At 39.0% G+C, this 18,714-nt stretch overlaps 1 protein-coding gene across 1 annotated transcript in view; it reads left to right on the forward strand.

Moving 5' to 3' along the window:
• GLP2R (glucagon like peptide 2 receptor) overlaps positions 1 to 4,892 on the forward strand; it is a 98,077-nt gene extending 93,185 nt beyond the window's left edge. Inside the window, exon 13 of the mRNA XM_075177972.1 lies at positions 1,753 to 4,892. Within this exon, the coding sequence (XP_075034073.1) occupies positions 1,753 to 2,070 (318 nt within the window). The 3' untranslated portion in view covers positions 2,071 to 4,892. The remainder of the gene's footprint in view (positions 1 to 1,752) is intronic.
• Positions 4,893 to 18,714: the final 13,822 nt, after the last annotated feature.

Genomic DNA, 18,714 nt, shown 5'->3' on the forward strand with positions numbered 1-18,714 from the left:
CATTTAAAAATAAAAATCTTGGTAGATCTAATAATGCTTAAGGATTTTTTTTTTTAACTATATCCACCTCATAGCAGAGGGCCTGAGTCATTAAGGAAAGTAAGGCAAAAAAAAGAGCAACTCTTCTCCAGGACAAACCATGTTACAATACAAGGGGTGCAAATTAGTTTATTATTTTGCACATAAGTTAAATACTGGCTGTTTTTTCATAAAGCAGACCAATACTTGATAGCTTTATTTTTACACTGAAATTTAAAGTTGATCTAGGACATGCCCTATCCCAACTATAAATCTGTCCCCACATTTTAAATTTACCTCCCCCTCCAATGCAACATGATTTTGCCCAGGTGCAAAGTTACTCCTTTTTTATACTTTGCTCTCCTTAATGACTCAGGCCCAGAATGTTTATAGAAGTTTGTATATGGAGCCATTGCCTTTGTAGAATTCTTAATAAAGAGGAGTTAGGGATATGATCTATATAAAATTGAAAAATAATGCAGTGCATAGTACCATATTTTTCATGTTTCTGTTGCCTATACACCAGGGGCGGCCTGGGCCGGGGGGCAGCGCCCCCCCGGGCCGCTCGGTCAGGTTGCTATTAGGGCCGGGGGTTAGGCTGGCCGGCCGCCCCCCGGATGCAAAATACAATACTTTCCACCGCGGCCGCATCTGATGACATCAGATGCGGCCACGTCAGCGCACAGGCGGCCGCATCACATGACAGGGGATGCGGCCGCGTCATCAATGACCCGGCCGCATCCCTTTTCATGGGATGCAGCCGCCTGTGTGCCCCCCGGTCACGCCTCTCCCAGCCCGCGCCTGCTATACACACATCAATTTGGGTGGCTGATTTAGTCATTGTCTATTAAATTGTCTTCAAATCACTGTACAAGATGACAGTCAATCTCGATCATCATGGAATTAGGGTCTATCTGATATCGCACATAGCTGGTGCCAAAAAAATCTCCCAATAGCCAAAATTTGCTTGTACATCAGCAAAGAGCACTGATTGGGTCCCACAGCATTTGATGATAACTGTGGTTCCAAACAGCAGTATCAATAATGGATACATGTACACTCCATCTGCTGGCTGCTTCAAACCTGCCATGGAATGAATTTTATGCTATAAAAACAAACAAACAACCGAAGTGTCAGATCTAAGTGTAGTATCATAAAGAGGTTTTTCCGTACAACTTGAAGACAGGTGCACACACTCATGGGAAGAGTACAAGTGGCCGCGCTTTATTACCGTTTATACGGTAAAAAGTAACGATTACTTTTAAACACACCTCTATGAGGCGCGAGCAAAGGGGAGTACTACTTTCACACAAAAAAATCGCTGCGATCAGTCCACTTTTTTAGACTTGAATCTGTCCAAGTAAATGACAGAGAAATGCAGAATGGCACATATACTACAAGTCAGGGGTGTATATTTACTAACCTGCGGGTTTGAAAAAGTGGAGATGTTGCCTATAGCAACCAATCAGATTCTAGTTAGCATTTATTTAGTACATTCTACAAAATGACAGCTAGAATCTGATTGGTTGCTATAGGCAACATCTCCACTTTTTCAAACCCAAAGGTTAGTAAATATACCCCAGAGTGTGTTATCACAGAGGAATTTAATTGCCCATAGCATGCATTTGTACTTTCTGCAGTAACGGCTTAAAATAAAGCTCTGAAATGTTATTTCAAATGTACCATACGGTAAAACACAGTTCTGAACCGATTTATTCTATTTATATTTCACAGGTAAAAACAGAGGTCCGAAAACAATGGAATCTTTTTCTGCTCCAGTATTTCCCGTGCAAAAGTTGTTTCCTGGGCAACAAAGTCAAGTATAAGACTCAAGGGACTAAAAAGCCCAAAAATAAATTATTTGTACACAATGGAAAACAAAACGGCAGTGTTCAGCTCCTTCAAACCACAGTTAATGTGGCCTCGGACCTGGACCCCAAACACTGTGGCCCCCCGCCGTATTTCACCAGGGGCAGTGTTTCAGAGAGCAGTGATGGCGGTTTCACTTTGGGCGAAACAATAGAGGAGACTGTTGAAGAAAGTGAAATTTAATGAGACACAATCGTAAAACACAATTACCTTAGGAGCCTTATGGATTAAATGGCCATGAGTTCACCAGGCAGCTTTCTGTCATTAAAGGTCTTCCAATGCCGCTTGGCTTTTCGTGAACTTCTGAGAACATCATTCAACAAATGGCTTTAAAAATAACACAGTTTACAATATTTTACCAGGAAAAGTGAGAAGTTCTTAATGTACAAGGAAGAGGAAGATTGGAGACGCAAGACATACTTTAAAGCTTCTTTTTATAGATGATGATAAGGTCAAGTTGACTATTTTCCATTCTGGATATGGTCGGTTATGCAATTTTAATTGTTATTTAATACATTGACCCAGCTTTGTACTGAGAAATGATGGTGGTTCTACAACCTGGGCTGTCATTAAAGACAGCAAATACAAATCCTCCATTATCAAAGCTCTGCAGCTGTTTGGGAGGCTGAACTCTGGCACAGTGAGTGGTAATTAAACTTGTGTAGGGAAATAAAAAGTATTGATTCATATCTGTGGAGCCATAAGATATTTCAGCCTATTTCTCCTGGGGTAAAAGTAATTAGCTCCTGTTTCAACTCCAATGTTAACATCTAATCTGCAACTTCAATATTTACACTTAAGAGAATAAAATCTTTTTAGCTAGTACAACCCATAAGTGATGGGCATCAAATGGAACATTTTGTAGAAATAATAGTTTGACATCACGAATGTACAACACATGTATCGTTTATGCTCAGGCAGTATGAAAAAATTTAGAAGTGACGGTGTGAATAACGTAAGGGGAGTGTAGGTGATTGGAGTGTGATCATTTTACAATAAAGGAGAAGTGGCAGTATGACATACCACTATATACACCCCCCCACTTCCACCACTGGTTATGCTAAAGCAACATTTTATAGTCCAAATGGACTAAATTGAACATGACTCATTGAGAACTTGATATTTCTAATAAAGTTTTGATTTGAGGGATGTTCACAGAACTTTCATAATCAATTCTAGTTACTTTCTCTCAGACGTGCCTTAAGCACCGTGATGACGTTTCCTAGCTTTATTACTTATTGTCTTACAAATTCATCAATTTATCAACAAAATATTACATGAAAACGGATAAACTTATTTTTGGATTTAAAGGCATACTTTTTCCCTTTAAAGGAATATAGTTGTACTGTAGATTTTCTGATATGCATTACATCCTGAGCCCATTGTGGCATGTCTTAATAAGAAGACATTTGTTTAGGCAGTAGTGTCTGTCTTCAGATAGTAATGTCTGATGCTGACAATCAATACTACAATACTTCAATGGATAATGGGCAATTAGCCTTAGAGTGCAGAGAGTGCAGTAAAACATTGACCAATAATAAAGTGATTGAAATGAATTGGACCATTGGAACATGATTGCAGAATACCTCCACTGGCCTGTGAGTGTGTGGTCATCATCCATCCGCATTAACAAGCCACAGTCATACCAGAAGTGAACCAGACAATCATGCTGAAGGGCCGCTTAGCCTGTTGCCCAGTGCTGAGCAGTAAAATCGTCATGGCTTAAATGCTTCTTGATTTGAGCATATAATTTATAAGTGGGCATCTATCTTGTATTTTACATAGGCCAAACCTTTTGTGAATGTTGTCCTTAAAACTATGATTTACCTAAGCCAATGTAATATATCCGTTATAGATCCAAATTTCAAAGGCTGACTTATCAATAGTCTTAAAGAGATATTGTCTAAAAGAGGAGGAACTGAAATTTTGCCTTAACGTGCCTCTAAATTTCTCTTTTTTTGTATTACACATTCTATAACGTTATACAGCCTTTCCCCAACACCTTTATGCAATATTTTTAACTATGTTTATCCGAATGCATTAGCGCTCCACATATTTTTTTTTTTAATAAGTAAACACAGAAAACAACAACTACAGTGACCAAAAAACGTTTTTCGGATTCCACCACTTTTATAAAATGTCCTCCTACATTTAGAGAACAGAATAACATAGCAGAAAACCAAACTTATAGTGACGATCATCAGCTTAGATATGTCTGGCTCAACATACCCTCGTAAGATGTGTCTTTTTTGGGATGCAATTTCCATTTGCGTTTAAATGGAAATCACATCCAACTGTACATGAGGCCCTTGGTCTCTGCAATAAGGCAGTAAGATCCGATCCAATTCAGTGACAAGTTATTTTGTTTCCTGCATTGGCAAATAATCCAAACATTTTGCCTATTTGTCCAAAGTAGTTCTGGTGTTTTAGAAAAGGGTTTACAGCTTCTAATCCTCACAGAGAAACATAGTCCAAAACGTGTGTAAGAATCACCTTTAATTCTTGGAAAACCCATTTGACTTTCATATTCTCTAATATTCTATACCACAGGTGTCATGTCCTAATTAGATATGATACAAGACAAAAAGCTTAAATCTGCAAACCATTGCATGTCAGTTAGCTTGTTGTGACCACACTTGCTCCATACCTGCCCCAACTAATCTAAAAAGACTATACACAGGGGATGGCTGGCAAAATTTAGCCAGGGGGGCAAGTCTCGACCTATTAGGAACCTTTTAAAGGGAAAAAAAATGAAGTTGGCCTAGTGACCCAGCCCAAGAAAGCCCATTATGGGATCGGCCCGGGGGAAAAGATGCCCCCCTGCCCCCCAGTCCAGTCTGCCTCTGACTGTACACAGCATTTCTGTTACCTTGGGTGATTTGCTAGACAATAACACAAACTTTGGGCTGCTGAAAGATAGAGATGCGTCACCCTTTTAAGCAATGCTAGCTTAATCTAAATGATATAACAGACATGGTGAACAGATTTAGACAATCATATCACTTTCTTCAGGTATATTATATAATTCACTATACCCAGGCTATTATGTAATAATATAAAAAGTGGCTTTGTTTTCTGTTTAAAACACATCTAGATAAGTGAACTGCTTACAGATAAGCAATGTATTAATTACATACAACTTGGTTCCAAAGATCACGTGACCACATGTGACGCTGCGTCAACAAATTAATGAGGTGTCCAAGAATTATATATGTAGAGAACATAGTTTGTAAAGTTGACCGAAACGTTTACATAATTGCTGATGAACAATTGTGAATGAAAGAAGTTTAATAATCTAGAGCTATTTGTTAAATAGCTTCACAGTGTGTTACACAGTATTGATAACCTATATGTTTCACCTGTACAGTTAAATGAAGGTTTTTACTTATCTGTATCAATATTTTCACCTGCACACCTTCCATTATTATTTCCCATTGTAAGATAAGGACAAATTAGGTAACATATTCATCGTGCCTTAACCACCAATCTGCCAATACCACACCACTTCCACAAGAGTCCACCTCCCCATTTTGTAGTCCATGCCCCTTTTAACTGTCAGAAAAACGGACTGTTCCACAAATATTGGGACAGCTGGAAGGTGTGCATTGGAACACTTTTAAATAAATGTGTATAGCTTATTCTTTGAGTACATAGGAACAGACAGTAAAATCAATCTTGCATTTGGAAAACAAACCCCCAGCACTGAGCTGTCATTAGCAAAAAAAAAATTATGAAGTATCTTTCTACAGCAGGGCTAGATTGTCCTATAGGTTTATAGGGTATATCCTAGTAGTCCGATACTGGGCTGTGTTAGCTAGTCGAATATGTCTGTCATAAGGAGTAGGTGTTATGTCACAGACTATGGCCAGGGACATAAGAAGATGTTTGCTGCTTCCTATTGGCCATGACAACAAAATGATGTGATTGGCCGTGCCCCGCCTCCTCCCGCCCTCCAGTCACGCCCCTCTCCCGGAAACAAGTTTCCGAGAGGAGGTAAGTATGTCGTAAAGAGTGAGACTACCCATAGCGGTACTAAAAATTTAATTGAGATCAACATTACCAAAAGGTACCTCGGAGCTTCCAGCAGGCACTGGAAGTACCCACACTCCATTGCAGCTGCTCACCCCCATATAAGCTTCAAAAACAACAATATACAAATGGCAAGTTACTCATTTTTTTTAGCTGGCTACAGGTAAGTGCTGGGGGATTCTGTGACGACTTCAAGCGTATGTAAAAAACAAAAAAGTTTCTACTTGGTTATGTATTGTATGATCGCTAGCCTGTGACGTCACTTTTCTACTGAATTTTGTACATAAACTTGTAATTACAGTGAATTTCTTACATTTTCGATAGCTTCAACCACATATGTTTTTTGTATATACTTTGTAATATAATTCGACTGAAGAGTCGATTCTGTCAAACGTTGTGTAGATATTGTTTTTTATCAGAGACTTTGTAACTCGTTTGTAAATTGTGCACAAACTAATTATATGTTCACATTTAAAAATAAACAACATTGTAACATGTACTATACTCTGTGTAAGCACTTATGTCTGCTAATTTGTAATAAATAAGTCTGATAGATAGATAGATATGAGATAGATAGATATTAGTTAGATAGATTATCTATCTATCTAATATCTATCTATCTCGTATCTATACATCTATCTAATATATATTATCTCATATCTATCTATCTATCTATCTAATATCTATCTATCTCATATCTATCTCTCTATCTATCTCTCTATCTATCTATCTATCTATCTATCTATCTATCTATCTATCTATCACAGATAGAAATTAGATAGATAGATACATAGATATGAGATAGATATATATGAGATAGATAGATAGATATATATGAGATAGATAGATATGAGATAGATAGATATATAGATATGAGATAGATCGATAGATAGATATGAGATAGATAGATAGATAGATATATAGATATGAGATAGATAGATAGATATGAGATAGATAGATATATAGATAGATAGATATATGATTGATAGATAGATAGATATTAGATAGATAGATAGATAGATATGAGATAGATAGATAGATATGAGATAGATAGATATATAGATAGATAGATATATGATTGATAGATAGATAGATATTAGATAGATAGATAGATATGAGATAGATAGATAGATAGATAGATAGATACATAGATAGATAGATAGATAGATAGATAGATAGATAGGCCGAAAAAACAAGTCCTAAACACTGCTGCCACCACAGTTAATATTTTTTTATGATAAATAACGATAAGAAAATAAATAAACTTCTTGCTACTCTTTTACAGTCCTTAATCAGCAACAGATTTTTTGTTGAAATAGAAAAGAAAAAGATAAAACAAGAGAGCGCTAATGGGTACAGTAATATAAATTCTCCAACATGGAAACTAATAGTTTATTATATAAATTTTCAAATTGGATAAAGTACTTATCTGGTTTAATACCACTGTAATAAATGGTGTCTTCATTTAATTTGTTTAAATTCTTAATGTTCTGCAGATTCTAAGTAATAACAGTCCATAGCGCATAGCACAGTAGGTAAAGATAGGACGTATACACCATGGTGTTACATAATAGCTGAATACAGCTCCTTAATAGTCACCCCTGGGAGTAATGGTCATATTTCCAAAACTGAGACACTAAGGGGGGTATTCAATTGTTAGCGAGATCCCCGGAAAAACGAGCGCTCGAAAAATATTACCGATAGTATGGTAATATGCGCGTAAATACCGTTAATACGGTAGTTTACTTGCTGAATTTCATCTCGCAGCTCAGGGAGCTGCGAGATGAATATCAGTGAGTAATTACCGTATTAACGCTAATATTTTTCGAGCGCTCGTTTTCCGGGGATCTCGCTAACAATTGAATACCCCCCTAAAAAGAAGATTCCTGCTGGAAGAACAGCTAGTACACTTTTCTGTTTGGAACTAGTATTGAGCAGCTCCCAGATTATCTGTTAGTTCAATAAATTACCATTTTGTCTTTACGCAAATCTCATATTAATTAAAATGTGAATGTGAATGTGAAAGTTATTAAGTCCTGGTCCACAAATACAGACTTAATAACCGTCCCAGAAAACATTCATTAAACTCATGATTGTAAATCTAGCAACTTGCTAGGGGTAAATGTATAAAGCTGAGAGTTTCTGGCAGGTTTGAAATGTGGAGATGTTGCCTATAGCAACCGATCAGATTCTAGTTATCATTTAGTTAGTACATTCTACAACTAATAGCCAGAATCTGATTGGTTGCTGTATGCAACATCTCCACATTTCAAACCCACTGGAAACTCTCAGCTTGATACATTTCCCCTCTAGTGTATAAATAGGTGTTAATAGCCAGATATTCGTTAGTTAAAGCATAGGTGTTCAAACTCAGTCCTCAAGAGCTACCAACAGTTCATGTTTTCAGGATTTTTTAAATTATATACAGGGGAGTTCATTTATTTTCTTTAATCAGTAACAATTCAATCTGTTTCTATAGACAGAAATCCAGGGAACATGACCTGTTGGTAGCTCTTGAGGACTGGGTCTGACTTAAAAGGATTTCTGTAAGTGTGATGATAACTTTTTTAATAACAGTCCTACTAAATTAGATTAAGTTTGTTTGGACTCCTGATTTATAAGACTATGTAATCACCAAGAAGAAAGGAATATTTACTTATAAAAAAAATAGTTTTCGCAGCTAATTCTGTATTGTTTTCAAGTTGATTTTTAAATATATGTATCACTGGCCATTTTCAATTTTTAGACGCCAACAGATCTTGTTTTCTTCCTCACTACTGTCAAAAGGAGCTTGTATGACCTACTATGTACAAAGGCTGGTTATTAGGTTATTAACTGACATAATCCCATGAATTGATCTACTGCCCCCTTGTGTGTACTCTCTATACTGTTCCTGGTGCAGGACAATGCTAATTTTAGAAGGTTGACATTTAATAAGATGTTTGGAAAATATATGATCATTGCAACATACGCGTGAAGCAGAACTTGTTTAATGAATTTATGGTTAAAATATTAAATACCTTTTATTTTTTGCTAATGTTTGGTCACAGTCCTGTTTTCATTGCATTTTCCATACATTTATCTAATGTCTGGTCGATTTAGTGAAAATATCTTTTTTTACACCACTGATTTGAAGCTGGCCACAAATCTCAGAAAATAGACAAACAGTTAGGTTCTTAACTGTGAGGTTTAATATTTATTTAGAAAAAAGTAATTCTCCAAATCATAAATTGTTCTACCAATAAATTACAAATGTAATATTCTCTCAACCCAACAGGAATATCTAGTGCAAGTTAACACTGGAAATCGATCTAAAGAGACTTCATCATTTTTTTGTTGATAGTTTGACTACTAAATCCCTGAACCAGCCACTTCCCCTAGAAACGATCATCTATTTTCTCAGTGCTGTTGATAGAAAGCAGATGGACATTTGTAAGATATGTGGAACGGTAATATATTTTATGGTCTACACTAGATACCAGTTTTAGCACAGCTCACTACACTGAAATAAACCATTTGTTTGGACTTGGTCTCTGGTCTCCAGCATGAGAACCAGGCATATTGGTGGGCAGAAATACCAGGGGTACATTGGGCAGTTGGTGTGTGTCTTAGGGAATATAGATTGTAAGCTCCATTGAGGCAGGGACAGATGTCAAAGATTAAATATTCTCTGTAAAGTGCTGAGGAATATGTAGGTGCTATATATTTAACTAATAGTAATAATACTGACGTCTACAACAGCTCACTGGCCCATTACCTAAACACACAACATGACTATGTTGACATGGATAATGAAGTAGAAGATGGCTAATTAAAGTTACTTTTTCAACATCTGGGTCTATTATTATTATTATTATTATTATTATTATTATTATTATCATTTATTTGTTAGGCGCCCCAAGGTTTCCACAGCGCCGTACATAGTACAAACAGGAGACCATACAGGGTGACATAGTACAGAGCAATAAACACAAAGTACCAATACTTCAGAACTCCGGGCAGACATATGAGCGAAGATGGAGTAGAAGAACAGGTATGGAGACAGGAGGGGAGAGGGGCCCTGCTCATACGAGCTCACATCCTAAGGGAGGGTGGACAAACAGGCACAGGAGGGAGCCATTAAAGTAAGGGAGAGAAAGGCGGGGCTGGTGGAGAGAGGGGAGAACGAGAGAAGGATGTTTGCGAAGGTGCAACAAGGTAAGGGTTAAGTGGATTGTTGGTAGGCTTTGAGGAACAGGTGAGTTTTGAGTGCCCGTTTGAATCAGCACAGACTGGGTGAGAGACGGATGGAGCGAGGGAGGTCATTCCAGTGGAGGGGAGCAGCTCGGGAGAAGTCTTGGATTCTGGAGTGGGAAGACGTGATCAGAGTGGAGGAGAGGCGACGGTCATTGGCCGAGCGCAGGGAGCGGGCAGGGGTGTGAATGGTGAGGAGGTTGGAGATATAGGGGGCAGTAGAACTGGGAGAGAGCTTTGTAAGTGGTGGTGAGGAGCTTGAAAAGGATCCTGTAGGGGAAGGGGAGCCAGTGTAAGGCAAGGCAGAGAGGGGAGGAGGAGCGGCGTGAGAGAAAGATGAGTCGGGCGGCCGCATTGAGAACAGAGCGAAGGGGGGCAAGGTGGGAGAGGGGGAGGCCAGTAAGGAGAAGGTTGCAGTAGTCGAGGCGGGAGATGATGAGAGCGTGTATGATGGTTTTGGTGGCATCTTGTGAGAGGAAGGGTCGGATGTGGGCAATGTTACCCAGCTGGAAGCGGCAGGTTTGGGCTAGAGATTGGATGTGGGGGACAAAGGAAAGAGAGGAGTCAAGGGTGACACCCAGGCAGCGGAGAGGTTGTGGTGAGAGGGGAGCCTGGGGGGAGGGAAGACAATTAGTTCAGTTTTAGAGATATTAATTTTGAGAAAGCGCGAGTCTATGATGTCTATGATGAAAAATGATGACAGCTGTTGCAGTATTGTGATCCCAGTATCCTTAATATTGTAAAAATATGGTGCTGGATAAGTATATATATATATATATATATATATATATACATATTTGCATAGAGTACGGCAAACAATGTACTGCTGAATCAATCTTGCTGTTTATTTGGGAAGTGACAGGATAGCATAAGCAGCAATTTTCATCACAATTCTCCTACAACCCTACATCTGGCTAAACAGTAGTTTCCACATTAATAGCCGGCCACTAAGTGGCATCAGTGGCCCTGCCCGAAAATACAAACAGTGTATTTACCCTCCACCCTAGCACTACACACGAATCACAACACAACAAACCAAGTGCTACATCCATGTGGTACACCTGTGTGTGTGCTAGAAGAAGTACCCAGAGGGAATTTAATTCTGTCTGCAGCCTGCCCCTGCAGACTAGCTCATGAATATTTTTGCAAAGAGACAAATGTATATCATTGGCAGCATATAAGCAGCATACGCATCTTGAAGTAGCAACATGGGTTGTAGCCTATGGTTGTGTATATCAGGTAGAAAAAGTTTTGGTGCCTCTCTCACATCTTTCTCAAGAGCTGCCAAATATCCAATAATATTAAAATTCCTCTGGGGCTTGCAACTAACCACACATTAAAACATAATAATTCATAAGTATGAAGTCATTTAAAAAAACAAAAAAAAACCCAATTCTGTGCTCAGACCATTAGTTCCATTTTCTTTAAAAAAAAATGTGTACCCAATCGAGGGGTAAATGTATCAAGGTCCGATTTTTTTTTTCCCTTTAAAAGTTTTTATTAAAATTTGCAAAAGTTTTTAAGGGGTACAGAAATAAAAAAGGGGGGGAGTGGGGAGGAGGGAAGGACAATAAACAAATGGGTAAAAGGGGAGGGGGTGGTACATAGTGGGTAAGGAACACAACAATATATCAGCAACTTTTAACCAAAGAAGATACATCAAAAACCCTTTCAATGCGTTATATTGGGCACATGAATGTACTGGGTGGCCCAACCTAATGTCATCCAAGTAACCAAAGGCATATACTATACACAGCTTTAATTCTTGAGCTCTCCAGATCCATCATACTCTATATATTTTTAAGGCCTTAGCTCTTGTACTTTGCTGTGGATCCCGTTTCGGTGCCCCCTCACCATCTATCATATATACATGCCACGCTCACCATTCCACCAAAGGGGAAGCAGTCGCTGTGGAATAAGGCACTCCAAGTGTTTCCATTTCAAAACGGAAATTGGTTTTAGAAATAACTTTTGCCATTGGAGGAGGAAGGGGCTGTTTCCACGCCTATGAAGATCTGACCCATCACGTATCTATCCCACTTCGGGATTGAAGCTGGATAATGGTGTAATAGAACCAATTCAGGGGTAAAATGTACGTGGTATCTAAATACTTTATTAAGGAGTAGAGCTACCTCATTCCACAGGGGCCGCAGCACCGGGCAAGACCAGAACACATGGAATATGTCTCCCTTTTCCGTGCAGTTACGCCAGCAAGATGGAGGGGTGGATGGCCATATTTTGTGTAGTTTTTCTGGGGTGGCATATAATCTATTTACAAGTTTTAAGGTCCGATTTTTTAAGCAGTTTAAAATCGCGGCAAATCGTGGGTGATAACCCGCGATTTTGGTCAAAATTTTCTCAAATGTATCAAGCTGCGATTTTGACCCTGATCTTCACAATCGCTGGTCATCTCTGGCGATTTGCTGCGATGTAAAACACTCCCGTGTTAGCTAACTCTCCTGTTTTGTAGCTGCGAGTTCTATAAACACATCACTGTTACACTGCCTGTCATACAGCTGCCGGAGCGTGGGGTCCCTCCTCTATTCAGTCTTAACCCTAGTGCTGCCTGACTACTCCTGGTTCTGTGAAAATTGGAAAAAAAATTTGCGTGGGGTTCCCCCTATTTTCACGGAACCAGCACCAGGCAAACCAGCCGGGGTTGGAGGCACTATAGCAGGGGGACATGCGGCAGGTTTCCCCCTACCATAATGACTAACCAACCCCAGGCTGTTCAGCGCTGGGCTGGATTCCGCTGACAAAAACAACCGGGGCCCCCCTCTAGGGACACCCAGCCCAGTGCTCATAGCACTAGGGCTCTTCCTACATGATTTTCACAGAACCAGCAGTAGTCAGGCAGCACTAGGGTTAAGACTAAATAGAGGGGGGACCCCACAATTTTTTTTTTTTTTTTTTTACTTTTATCTATTCTTTACAGGAGCTCCAGCAGCTGTATGACAGACAGTGTAACAGTGGCGTGTTTATACAACACGCTGCTAGCAAGCAACGTGTTATATCTGGCGTGTTTGAAAGCAAACTCTCCTGAGTTTGCTTAATCGCAGCTTCATACATTTGAGACTTGTATAGCCAGAACGGCAAACAGTCGGGAGTTTGATCTCTATCGATTTTGCAAATAGCGATTTTGACAGGAGCACAACTCTGGCGATTTTACATGAAATCTCAGCTTCATACATCTGCGAGTTTCAACTCTCCCGAGAAAATCGCTGATTTTGCAAAATCGCACCTTGATACATTTACCCCCTAGTGTCCATTGGCTGCTTTTGCAAGCATTCCTCAATTGGTCAGATTGGTTGCTATGGGTTACAACACAGAATAAGTCTTTCTGTACCATACTAATAAAAAGCCAAGCTAAGTCTCTAGGGCTATAACACAATTATAACAGGTGAAGAAGTGAGATCAAAATGTTATTGCTGCAAAGAGGTCAAATTAACAAACTAATTGCAAAATGGGTCATTTAACCGATATGTATTGCCTGCGCATATGACCTTAAAAAACAGATGGCGAGCTAATCCACCTAGTATCCTATTGCATTTGTTAAAGCAGAATTAAGTCCTAATACTTTGCACAGAAAGACTTGTAAGCTGTTTACACTCCAAGTTCTTGTATGTGGAGATGATAATTATTTGGCCTTTTGTAATGAATGTGACTGGAGTAATCACCCCCAATATACATTTTAGTTTAGGAGAACAGGCTGAAAAGTTTATAACTGCGTCCCTTACGTGACATCAGATATGCAGATCATATAGCCAAGTCCTCTACTACATTGCCTGTAACCCCAGAAATATATAAATAGAAAAAAACATTTGGTGAATTTGTGAGAATAAATACTAATATACAGAAATAGTTACTTTTGAATGGTTATATTAGCTAGTATACTGTCTATAATATATAACAATTGTTACTTTGTTTTTAAATGATCAGTAAAGTTAAATCAAAGCTATATGAAAAGGTAATATTATTTTCTATATTTTTTTTATAAATCCATATTTAATGTATCATTGTTGTGTCCCATATATAAAAAAGAATAGAAATTATCTGTCAAAAAAACTTTAAATCCTACAAAGTTAATACTAGCACCCTCTGCTGTTTTAAAGTGAGATGTTAATCAGTTCAATTTCAGCTCAGTCTTCTTTAGTGCACTTGTTAAAAGCAGCTCAGATCTCAAGTCAAATCGGACTAATTGTCCTCAATAGGGGCTCTTACACGGAGCGCTGTTACTGGCGTTAGCTGCAAGAAAATGCTGTTTTGCTTCTCCCCAGTCTCAAGTGGAAGTGGCTGATAACAGAAAACAATAGCTCACAGTCAAAAGCAAGTTAAATGTAAATTCAATGATAACTAAAGGTATGGTAACCTTTAACCTTTTGTATTTTATGTACAGTAGACATTCATAACATCCTAATAAATGTATTCCATAGAAAAAAAACACTTTATTTTTTAATGTTTTTATCATTGAGGCCTATATTATAAACAGGTGACCTGAATTGAATAGTTTTTTTTTTGTATCTTTTGTGAGTTTATATTTCACATAGATATTAAATGTATTCTGCAGTGTAATGTATAGTAGAGCAGAGGAGACCTACACCCGAGTTTATAACCACACAAATCTTCAGATCCGCTCCTAGTTGAATTCGGATGTGCGTATATCCGATTTATGTGCGTCCCTTAATGAATCAGGCCCTATGTGGTTTGCACTATATCTAAAATACGTGGTGAGAAGGTTTAATTTCCTGTGCTCTTGTGATTCAGCGCTAAAAAAGGGTCGGGACTTATCTGGATATGGGGAAGGACTTAGTGGTTAGCACTTCTGCCTTACAGCACTGGGGTCATGAGTTCAATTCCCGACCATGGCCTTATCTGTAAGGAGTTTGCATGTTCTACCCCTGTTTGCGTGGGTTTCCTCCGGGTGCTCCGGTTTCCTCCCATACTCCAAAAACATACTGGTAGGTTACCGTAATTGTCTGCTAATAATTTGACCCTAGTCTGTCTGTGTGTGTGTGTGTATGTTAGGGAATTTAGACTGTAAGCCCCAATGGGGCAGAGACTGATGTGAGGGAGTTCTCTGTACAGCGCTGCGGAATCAGTGGCGCTATATAAATAAATGGTAATAATAATAATAATAATAATTGTTAGGATCCACAGTGTCATCTACAAAAAGTAAGAAGGGCTTGTCACTAGAAAAAAAAGATTAGTGCTAAGAATGCACTTGTCCTAAATTAAGTCAGATTGGCATAGGGCAATTGCGTTCTCATACCTTCCAACTCTCCCGATTTCAGCAGGACAGTCCCAGTTTTAGGGACATGCTTTTCCCATGGGTGGCAATGTTGGGGAAAGGGAAGTATGTAATGGGCAGCCTAGCGCATTACAAATCTAGGCAGCCCTCTGGGGGAGTGGCCACGCTCCTGTCATGATGTGACCACGCCCCCTTTGTGTTGTGGTCCTGCCCCACTGTTGGGGACAGACATTGTTGGGAGGTATACATTCTATTGTTTCTGTTACATTTATAAAAGCTGGCGTTGCAAAATTTAGAACTGTAGAATTTTACTTTTGAGTTTCTATTTTTTGCAATTTGTTTGTCAGACTTGGGCTGATTACACACAGTGTATGAATTTAAGCATTCAGCGATCATTTGACTGTGCTAAGTAAACATAAGTGAAATGCAAGCAAAATAGATCACATTATGATATACGAGTAAGTACACACAAGCACTTATCTTGCTTTAATTAGTTTCCTTGTTGTGTGAACACTTCTTATCATTTGGTGCATGTTAACTTCCCCATTGAATTCTATGGGAACAGGTGATTCTTCCCAAGCCCGTCTATGAGTCTATATTTAAATGTTCTCAATACACCCCTACACTGAATTCTGACACTGAATGCTCTTGTGTAATGATAATGTTTTCAATAACTTAAAACCCCAAATGCTTCCTCAATGCTCATGCTAAACTAAACTAAAAAAAAAAAGTTTAGGTTAACGCTGTTTGTACGTAGCATGATAAGACCATACAGGCTTTTTGGGAGCATATTTGAAATATTTTAGTACTTCAGATAGATTCTATGGATACTCTCCATTCACCTGATTTGGATTGTAAAGAACCAGGCCCTTAATGTGAATTGCTTTTCACTTCTGTCTGGAAGATGTATAGCCTGGACTTAGAAAAATAATTCTTTTTTAAATAATGTATTGGGTGACATACAATGAAACAGGTAGGATAAGTGCTGATGGGCAATTCGGCTTTGTGTTTTATTGGAGGGTGGACGGAAATTGAATGGAGATTTATACAGAGATCATTAGTCCCTTCTGTTTATGTTCAACCAGTGCTCAATTGTTTTCTATTAATAAATAACCCACATGAGAAACTACGTCCACCATCTGCTCGTAAGTCATTAAATGCAATGGAACAGATCTCCCAACACTACAATTTTTGGAATTGTGACATCACCGGAAAGGGGGCGTGGCTGCATCACAATGGAGGGTGTGTCTAGCACTTATGAATCTATAGGCCACCACATACCCCGTACCAGTACCACCTGTTACCATGGGTCATATGCTCCCTGTGACAAAAGTCCCAAAAGTCAGGATGGCAAGACAGTCCCCCAGAATTGGGACAACCCCGCCCCCTGCTGATTTAGATGGGACAGTCCCAATTTTAGTGAACTAACCAAACTGCCGCACTGTTGTTTCCGCTCACCCCCCACTTCTGCATGTGGAGGGTGTTTTTAAGGGAGGAAGTGTTGGAGGTGCTTCAATGTCCTATTAAGTAGGTTCAAATGTTGGAAAATATGCCTTTATAAAAAAAAATTTGTCATTTTTTTAATGATCAGAAAAAATAATATCTAAACACTGAAAGGTTTATGTGTCCATGATACTGTACATTTTCCTTTAATTTTTGCTATACCTCCTTTCAGTAACAGTCTGCACTACTGTTTTGCATTTACTTTGCTTTTTTTCGATTTGAAAGAGGAAAAAGACGGGAAAAAAGAACAACATGAAAATCATAAAGAAAAACAAAAGAAAAAACTTAAATACTGCTTAATAGACTCTACACCAGGGTTTGACAAACCCAGTCCTCATGACCCACATCCCCTATCAGAAGTTTTCCAGGTGACAAGGGAAATAATTAGTACAACCTGTGGATCTGTTACCACGTCTCAGTAATAAATTCCCCTGTGCTACAACAAGGAAATATGGAAAACATGCACTGTCAGGGGGCCATGAGGACGGGTATTTGGGAAACCCTGCTCTAAACTGTCGGAACATAGCACAGACATGAGGGTCTACAATTCTATACTCTCTGTCCTCAATTGAAACATTTCCCTTAGTGTTGCTGTGAAATGACCACATAAAAACAGAGCTTAATTTATTCTGGTTTACAGGGTTAATTTAAAAGAAAATTCAGTATTTGCAAATGTAAAATACAAAAAAATTTCTATCTTCACATCTAAATGTTGAATAAGCAAGTTATTACTGGAATAATGTCAAGAGATTTGTAGTATTCACACCGTCACCGGACTTTTGCGAAGAGCTGTGATTGTTTTCTTTGGAAATAACATTTACTACACATTTACCAGGGATTATAGGAATGAACTAGCCGCTTCGCAATTGCGAATAGGTTTGATGAAAACTTTTATGCTGCAATCAAGAAGTCAGTTTATTTTATAAATAGGCAATCACAGAGAGGGTTTGATTTGCTTTGTAACGATGATTGTTACAGAAAGTTTTATTGAAATTACTTTTGTTAACTCGTTCAGGAAACATTTTACTTCCGTCGGAAATCTCCATTCGTTGTTCTCAAGCTGTTTGACACTCTGCACATGACCAGAACTGGCCAATACGCTACAGAATAGAGCCACGTTCAATTAATCTTTGAATGCAAAGGACACCCACTAAAGTCTACTATTTCAGGGAGGGAATGGGGCAGGGACGAGGTGTTTGGCCATGTCAAAAGCAAAACATGACATTATTGTCTCCACGTCGTCATCACGTCAATGCAGCTACAGATGTTCAAAGGGAGCAATTAGCCGTGGGGATGCCACAGCTATTGTCTCTTGGGCTTTGTATTGTACACTGGTCACCTATACATTACCTGCCGACTCCATGCCTCCACCATCAAGAGATCTCCTATAGGCTTCTGGAGTTAACAGAGCAGAAGCCCATAGCACTGTTGCCTCCACATCTCCCGGAAAGTCTAGGAGACTCCCAAATTAGGGTGAGACTGGACTTTCAAGACCTTAGGCCAGGGTTTCCCAAACCCAGTCCTCAGGACTCCCTAACAGTGCAGGTTTTCCATATCTCCTTGCTGGAGCACAGGTGTATTCATTACTGACTGACACATTGTAACAGATCCACAGGTGGTCCTAATTATGTCACATGTGATCCGGAAAACCTGCACTGTTGGGGAACCCTGAGGACTGGGTTTGGGAAACCCTACCTTATGCAATCCTCCTGCCATCATGTCCCTGCCACTCTGTGTTTACTGATGTGGGTGGGGCTCGATAACATGATTATCAGGCCCACTTGCTGATGTAAATTGCATCATCAAGCCACGGC

Source organism: Mixophyes fleayi, chromosome 6 (assembly GCF_038048845.1).
Source record: "Mixophyes fleayi isolate aMixFle1 chromosome 6, aMixFle1.hap1, whole genome shotgun sequence".
Taxonomy (NCBI): domain Eukaryota; kingdom Metazoa; phylum Chordata; class Amphibia; order Anura; family Limnodynastidae; genus Mixophyes; species Mixophyes fleayi.